Source organism: Magnolia sinica, chromosome 14 (genome assembly GCF_029962835.1).
Source record: "Magnolia sinica isolate HGM2019 chromosome 14, MsV1, whole genome shotgun sequence".
Classification (NCBI taxonomy): Eukaryota; Viridiplantae; Streptophyta; class Magnoliopsida; order Magnoliales; family Magnoliaceae; genus Magnolia; species Magnolia sinica.
In genome coordinates this window covers 63,762,136-63,770,496 of record NC_080586.1, presented here as the reverse complement: position 1 = coordinate 63,770,496, position 8,361 = coordinate 63,762,136, and the positions used below count along the sequence as shown (strand labels likewise).

Genomic DNA, 8,361 nt, shown 5'->3' with positions numbered 1-8,361 from the left:
ATCGTTGTGCAAGAGACAGTCGAGTAACTCGAACTCGCCAAAGAACTTGTCTTCGACGGAGACCTCAAACACGACTTTTCGATTTCGAAATTTCCCTAGGTTCACCTTGGGGTGCGTGGGAGGAGCCATCTTTTCATTTTCATTGTGATTCCTCTTCGATCGCCTCTCATGGCTTGGCTCCGCGGCACTAGGAGCTATTGCTAGCTTCAGCTCACTCTCCATTCGCGCGCACCTAGCCCAGCTCGGCCCTGCCTCCTCGGGAGTCACCCTCCTCTTTCCCATGAGGGAAAGGATCAATGAAAAGGAGAAGAACGAGGCGATAGCTCCAAGAAGGGCCATTTTCTTACAAACTCAAGGGTGAATGATGTAAGGGTTGAAGCTTGGATAGAGGTATTCTTGTAGAAGATTTGACGATTTGGGGACTTGAGGATTTCGAAGTTGGTAGGATTTGGGGATTTGAAGATTTCAAAATTTGTAGGATTTGGGGATTTGAAGATTTCAAAATTTTGTAGGAGTTGGGGATTTGAGGATTTCAAAATTTATAGGGTTTAGGGATTCGAAGATTTTGAAATGAAAAGAGGGTGAAAGAAGAAGACAGGATGGATGTCGAAGTGGGAATGATGTAAGGGAGAATGAGATGAAAGGTGAAATGGAGGAAGGCTTGGGGATTTCAATTTGAGAGGGTTGAGGGAGGCAAAGAGGGTGAGAGTAGTGAGGGAAAGGAGAGATTTGAGTGAGGGAGTGAGGTTTTGCAACACCCCACTCACATACCAGCTTAAAAGGGAGAGGCCCGATCGGCGATTAATCACGGATCCCGCGATTCTGCCGCAACTATCTGTCCCATTCGGGGATCAAACGTGGATCCCACGATTCTGCCCCAACTCACTGTCCCGATCAGTGATCAATGGCGATGGGCCCCACTTTGGTGACCACGGGGGTGCCCGCAAAATCTCAATTATTTTTATCCAATTTACATATTGAAGTTATTCTTTCATGGATTTTCAGACAACAATTATCTCAAAAGATGAACTGGAAACAGCTTTAGACGGGGTTTCTATGAGCAACAGGACTCTGATAATTGTTATCATAAACAGAGCATACGCTGAAGAGAAGGGCATGCTATATATTTTCATTGAAAGCTTTCGGTTAGGCGAAAATACTGAGTTCTTGCTTAGTCACCTCCTCCTCGTCGCTGTCGACCAGACATCCTTTGATCAGTGCAATCTCCTACACCTGCATTGCTACAAACTTGTTACGGACGATGTAGATTTCACTGGAGAGAAATTATACATGTCGGGTGATTTTATTAAAATGATGTGGAGGAGAACTATCTTCCTTGCTGATGTTCTTAGATGTGGTTATAACTTCATCTTCACAGTGAGTCAATGAAAAATGAAAAAAAAAAGAAAGAAGAAGATGTGTTTCAGCTGCAATTGGGAGTATGTTGCTAGGCCATCAGGGATGGAGACCACATGGCTGTAATGTCAGATAATCTGTACTGTCCATTATGTGGGCTCAATTGTTAAGGGCCAGTATAGAAAGTCAGCGCAGATGGACAACTGTATAGTTAACATCTTCAAATTGTTTATAAGCATATATTTGATGGAAGAAGGATAAAACTGAATCCATGTGATGCTTACTTATCCAATTGTCCATCCATTCTCAGGCACATCAAGTGGATGGTTCAGATCATGATATCTTATCAATTACTTGAGCCCCATTGTAAATTAACCAGTCAATGGGGCCCCAACCTTGATGGATTGGATTCAGCAAATAAAACAACTTTGGTACTGTGTTTTAAATAGTTGGGAGTGGATGGGAAACCACTGGAGGTTTTATATATATATATATATATTTTATGCACACACCCTCACACTCACACACACCACAATGGGTACTTGAACCCATGACCTTAGTGTTGAAACTCCTGTGAGTCTACCACTAAGCCATGAGTAGGGACCTAGAAACCACTGGAAGAGGTAGCGTGGTTTATAGAGTGGAATGAAATCACAAGGAGGAACAAATATCTGGAAATTTATTTTCTAGTACAGTATGACAATAGTTGTGCAATTTCAAATACCAGCTTCTAGATTGAGCAACTTGGATTGCATAAATGATTGAGTGAACACATAGCATGGAAAATAGGAACTGTAGGCATTAGTGAACAGAAATGAGCTGAAATGAGCAGGAATGAATCAGGCATTTCATCGAACACATGAACTACAATGTATTTCATAAAACATATCATTTGCAAATCATTTCAAATAAATAACACAACAAGTTCTTAAGCATAGATCGCAACCCATGATCATTATCTGGGCCCTCAGGGGTTGATAAAACGGTAACATAGGGTTCAAACTTGTTGACGGTTTCGAAGTAAGAGTTCGACACATGGCGTAAGGATCTCTACAATAGACGTATTCTATTTGCAATTGTGAAAAAAAGGGCTTCAATAGTCTAGGATTTTGGGTCGATGGTTAGATCTCACCAGTTTATGGTCCTGGTCACAGCACGAAGTCTTCTCAAGGAAAAGGAGATCAATGTTCCTTAGTTGGATCCCACTTCTCCGAGCTTCCTCTTCTCTTCTCCTTATTTCCCCTTTTGAAATGCCTTAGGAAAACATAGAAAATTTGTGCAAGGTAGAGAGGTGTAAGAAAATGGGGTTATATATAACTCCAGTTTTGATGTAAATGACCCTAGTGGCACTTATACTCCCATACTAACCCTATATGGGTCATTTTTGGTCAGTAAGGTCACTAGAAATGCATGGAATCGGCGGGATTGACCGTGAAGGGAAGGGAAATGACCGAGAAATGCATGGCAAATGTACCTAAATAAGACTTTACTTTCACTACTAATCTTATTACAATCATTCATTCAATAACTCAGAGAAAAACTATAAGCAACTGTTTTTCCTATAGGGACTAGCAAATCTCACAAAAGTACATTTTCTACCCTTTAATCCCATCGATAAGCCTTGCACTGTACTGATTTTTTGAAGCATGCATAGTGATTTATGTCAAATGACATGTTTTCATGATTTTTCAGTTATTTGCATCTGGAGAACTTGTAGAATGTAGGAATTTCGAAAAGTAGAAATTGAGGGGGACATGAATTGGAAATTGAGCGGGACAAACTGGAAATTGATCGGGCGAAATTGGAAATTGAGCGGGCTAAACTGGAAATTGAGCGAGACAAACTAGAAATAATGTTGAATGAGCTTCGACCATTAAAAAATTTTCGGGGGCCCACTGTGATGTTTGTGAGAAATCCTCCCCATCTAAGTTCATTCATAGGGTCACAAAGACCTGGATGAAGAAGAAAAACAAATTTCATAATGATCCAAATCTTCTATAACCCCTAAAAGGGTTTCAATGGTAGACGTTCAATTCCCCATTGCCTTTTACAGTGTGGTCTACTTGATAGTTAGATCTATCTTATTTTTCGTCTCAAGCCTTAATATGAGCTCGTCAAATAGATGGACGGTTGGATATAACACAAACCTCATGATAGGACCCACAAAAGGCGGTGGGAATTACAATAATAAAAAAAAAGGAAAAAAAATGAAAGAGGAAAGAACCTATGGCTACGGATTATAACGGTAGCCATACCCATAGCTCGGCGATCCATCGCAGCTCCCGCGATTCCACCGCAAGTCGCTGTCCCAATCGGCTATCAATTGCGGATTTTGCGATTCCACCCCCCGATCTATGGCTACGGATTATAACCGTAGCTATAACTGTATCCGTATCCTTTTTCTTTTTTCTTTTTTTACATGGAGAATTTTATTCTACCTACATTTTTCTCTAACACATATTTATATAAATATGTATATATAAGCATATAAAAAAAATTATATCTTTTTTTTCATTTCTTTCTTTATTTATATAATAAGAATATCTTCTAAACCAAAATTAGTTACTTGACGTACCATATATGATTTTAGGGCTAAAATTTGGGCAGGCCGACCGACCCGACGTTGGGTTGGGCTTGGGCAGGATGTATTGAGTTTGGTCTTAGGGTTGGGCCATACAAACACCAACCCGATAAAACTTGGGTTGGGCTTGGGTTGAGGTCTCGAGTTGCCTGACCCAACACGAACCCGATTATATATATGTTCCTTATAAATTAATTATATTTGAGTGCAGATCATTTGTGTTGAAGGCAAAGGAAATTCCAATGCCTCCCCTCAAGCTAACAAGATATGTCGGATTTCCCTCTCCCAAATAAATTGCTTGATACAAAATACGACTTGTAATGGAGTAGTTGTCTTATATTTTAGCTTGTTTGTTTAGAAAAAAATGCATGGAAATGATCGTGAAGTGAAGGGAATTGACCGTGAAATGAAACGAAATCACCAAAATTGAACGTGAAATGCATGGAAATGACCATGAAGTGAAGGGAATTGATCGTGAAATGCATGGAAATGACCATGAAGTGAAGGGAATCGTCGGGATTGACCATGAAATGCATCGAAATGACCATGAAGTGGAGCGAATTGACCATGAAATGTGTGGAAATGACCGTGAAGTGAAGGGAGTTGACCATGAAATGCATGGAAGTGACCGTGAATCAACACAGAATCGCCGGGAATGACTGTGAAATGCATGGAAATGACTGTGAAGTGAAGTGAATTGACCGTAAATTGAGCGGGCCAAACTAGAAATTGAGCGGGACAACTGAAAATTGAGCGGGCCAAACTGGAAATTGAGCGAGCCAAACTGGGAATTGAGCGGACCAAACTGGAAATTGAGTGGGCCAAACTGGAAATTGAACATGACAAACTGGGAATTGAGCGGACCAAACTGAAAATTGAGCGAGACAAACTGGAAATTGAGATTTGCAAACTGGACATTGAGCGGGCTAAATTGGAAATTGAGCGGGCCAAACCGGAAATTGTGCCGGCCAAACTGGAAATTGAGCGGGACAAACTGAAAATTGAGCTTTGCAAACTGAAAATTGAGCAGGCGAAACTGGAAATTGAGCGGGACAAACTAAAAATTGAGCAGGCCAAACTGGAAATTGAGCTTTGCAAACTGGAAATTGAGCGAGCGAAACTAGAAATTGAGCTGGACAAACTAGAAATTGAGCAGGACAAACTGAAAATACAGTGGGACAAAGTACAAAGTTCATTTCATCATCCACCAAAATTACATAGTATGATATACTTCCACCCATGTACTTCTGGCAAATATGCAGCAAATTTCCAAGTATGTGCATTTCAGTCCGAGTTCTTTCTCTAATCATGATAGCCTTGAGAGGGTTGATCCGAGGGATGGGTTGATTGCAAAAGGGCCGATTAAAACTATATTGGGTTATCTTGCTGGCTAGCATAATGATTTCAGAACCAGCAAGATAACCCAATATAGTTTTAATCGACCCTTTTACAGCTAACCAATCCCTCGAATCAACCCTGCCAAGGCCATCGTGATTAGAGAAGGAACTTGGACTGAAATGCACATACATGGAAATTTGCTGTCACTCCAAGATTACTGTAAACCTCATACAATGTATATAACATGAAATGGTACATGAGCGGGACAACAATGTATAAAATATATTCAACAATGAAATTAATACTCCATATAATAAAACATCTTTCCAAAAATCCTCCCATGCCCTAGACAAATATCATTTATGGACTAGAGACAAGCAATCATATGCTATTGACTTCCTCCAATCGGCGGTGAATTTTTACATGTCTGTTCCCGCCAAGGTGAGACCACTACATAAAATGTCGATGAATTTCATTACGAATATGCCGTAGTTAAAACCATTGTGCTGCTTCAGCGCAAATTCATCCACTCTGATGGACCAATTCTTCCCTTCAAGTGCGGTGCTGTCTCCAGTGGCATGGAAGAGAATAAGGAGTGCATCAGTTATGTTCTTCATCTGCTGCTTATACTTCGTATTACATTTGTGCATAAGCTATCCACAACAACAATTTCTCTTACTCTAGGATAGATGACCAACAAAAACCAATGTGAATTTTCATGATTTATGGGCGCATAGACCTGTCCATGATTCATAAAATAATATATTAGTCAAAACATAATAGAACACATAACAGTAAGAGATGATGTTCTGTGACAAGTGAATTATCCGTTCATAACACCAAATCGCTTTGGTGTATGGTTTATCTCGTTGCTTGGCAATTGCATAAGCCGTGGTTAGCTGGCCTATTTGCGAGACCCGTTCTGATATCGATTTCGAGGCCCGATATACGATCAAAACTGGCAAACACCCCTCAAGGCTTTGCTATTACAAACATGATCAAAGTTCAATACATTTAAGAAAATAAAATCTTCAAATAGATTAAGGATTGGCAAAATAAACAGTTGCCGTAAAATACGTAGGACAGAACTTACAATCCTGACAATATGCTATTAAAAGGTCATTATGCCTTTTCTCAAGGAACTCGATGTATGAGTCGATAGCTTAATTTATAGGATAGTACAATTTAGTCATAGATTAATATAACAATTAATTATATGTCAATCAATGCATATAGAAAATAAATTAGTAATGCTTACCTCGCTATCAACCCATGCATCCTTCATCCATATTGTACTGAACCATTTCCATGCTGGCATGTCCTTGTTTGCTTCATACCAGTCCTCTACCTATTTTACCTCATGTGCGAATAATGCTCTGAAAGGATCCATATGTAGAGGAAATGGTATTGGAGACGTAGTAAAAGCAGTTACTTGGTTGGGTTCAGGAACCGCCCCATGGGTTGTGTCGAATGTAGACAGGGACAAGTACGGAGACATCTTATAATATGACGGCTTCGGTATCCTTTTGGTTCTTCTTTCATAAACGGGATGAGAAGTGGATGCATTCAATACATTACCTTTGGCATTACTATACGATTGCACATCCAGATCCCCATATCCAAGTTCTTTATCGTCAATATCATTTACTTCCCCTCCCTTTCGAAACTCCTCACCCTCTTCCTCCATCACAAAATGTCCCTGTTGTGTACGACTACCTTCCTTCTCGTTAAACTCCTCCCTCTCACTCACTAACTTTTCCTTCTCCTCAAAAAATAAATCCTTCTCCCTCTTCAATTGTTGTTTCTCTTTCAGTAAGGTATCCCTCTCATCAAACATTGCTTCTTTCCTCCTTATTTCTTCCCTCTCTTTTCTCAATTCGTCCCTCTCCTTCTTCAATTCCTCTCTCTTTAAGGTCTCCCTTTCATCAAACATTGCTTCTTTCCTCCTTATCTCTTCCCTCTCTTTTCTCAACTCGTCCCTCTCCTTCTTCAATTCCTCTTCTCCTTCTTCAACTCTTCCCTCTCAATCCGACATTCCTCCATCAAAAGAACATTCTTCATAATACCCACCTTCGACCCCTCTCCCTCCACGTCTTTCTCATCGTTATCATTTGACTCATCATCTTCCTCATGATCAATCTCATTACCCTCCTCATCCTCCTCATCATCTTCCTGGGTCCCAGTGAGCTGCAAAATGTATACATGGATATGTCAGAGTAAGGATAACTTAACAATGGTAGATAAAATATTGTTCATTTTTCATAACATCTCACCTGGAAACTGTCACGCACTAAGCGAACGGCATCCGTTTCCCATTCTCGTAGCGTTAGTTTTAATTTCATTACTACTGATGTCTGTAAAAGAACAAAGAGTAATGTTAAATATAAAAGCGTATACGTCAAGTTAAGCAAAGTAAATGGAAGAGATATATATAAACTTACAGCTCTACTCTCGAAAATAACATGTATTCTCTTGTACCTCCAACCCTTCCAGCCTCGATATTGAATGAAGCGTGGAATTTGATGGGGAACATATGAAACAACACACTCTTGAAGGGCCGGTAATATCTCTACTGCCCATACCTGTTAGAATGAAATTGCACCCGGTTAAAAATCTAAAATTGACTATAGAGGGAAAACATATAGAAAATAAAAGGTGTTCTTACTTGTAGAGGAAGGACGCAACCATACACAGTGTACCGAGGGGAACTTGATGCGGCAACGGTAGATTTGATTCCTTGCAACATTGTATTGTATCCCAAACTACCCCAGGGATACCTATAGAAATCATCTAGCGAGTCCACCAGGTAAATATAATCCATGTTGCACTTGGTTTTCGGTTTGTTTCCCCTAAGAAAGTACTCCACAACTAGAAGTAGGGCAACCCTCACGACATCCTCATGCTCATTGATGTCAACTAATCTCTCAAACACATTCTTAGGTGCTTCTTTAATACTGGATATTCTTTAAAGTATTTGTCTCTTAATGTACTCGTAGTGCAAGAAATATTTGGTACAGTAAGATCTCTAGTCTTAAGACCGATAATGAGGGCGAAGTGTATCTTGGTAAACTGCAATCGCCTCCCCC

At 40.1% G+C, this 8,361-nt stretch overlaps 1 protein-coding gene across 1 annotated transcript; it reads left to right on the top strand.

Annotated features, from left to right (window-relative positions):
- The first annotated feature begins 993 nt into the window (after positions 1-993).
- Positions 994-3,096, top strand: LOC131224990 (uncharacterized protein At1g28695-like). Its single transcript, XM_058220422.1, has 2 exons — positions 994-1,377; positions 3,049-3,096. The coding sequence occupies exons 1-2, from the start codon at positions 994-996 to the stop codon at positions 3,094-3,096; spliced, it is 432 nt and encodes a 143-aa protein (XP_058076405.1).
- Positions 3,097-8,361: the final 5,265 nt, after the last annotated feature.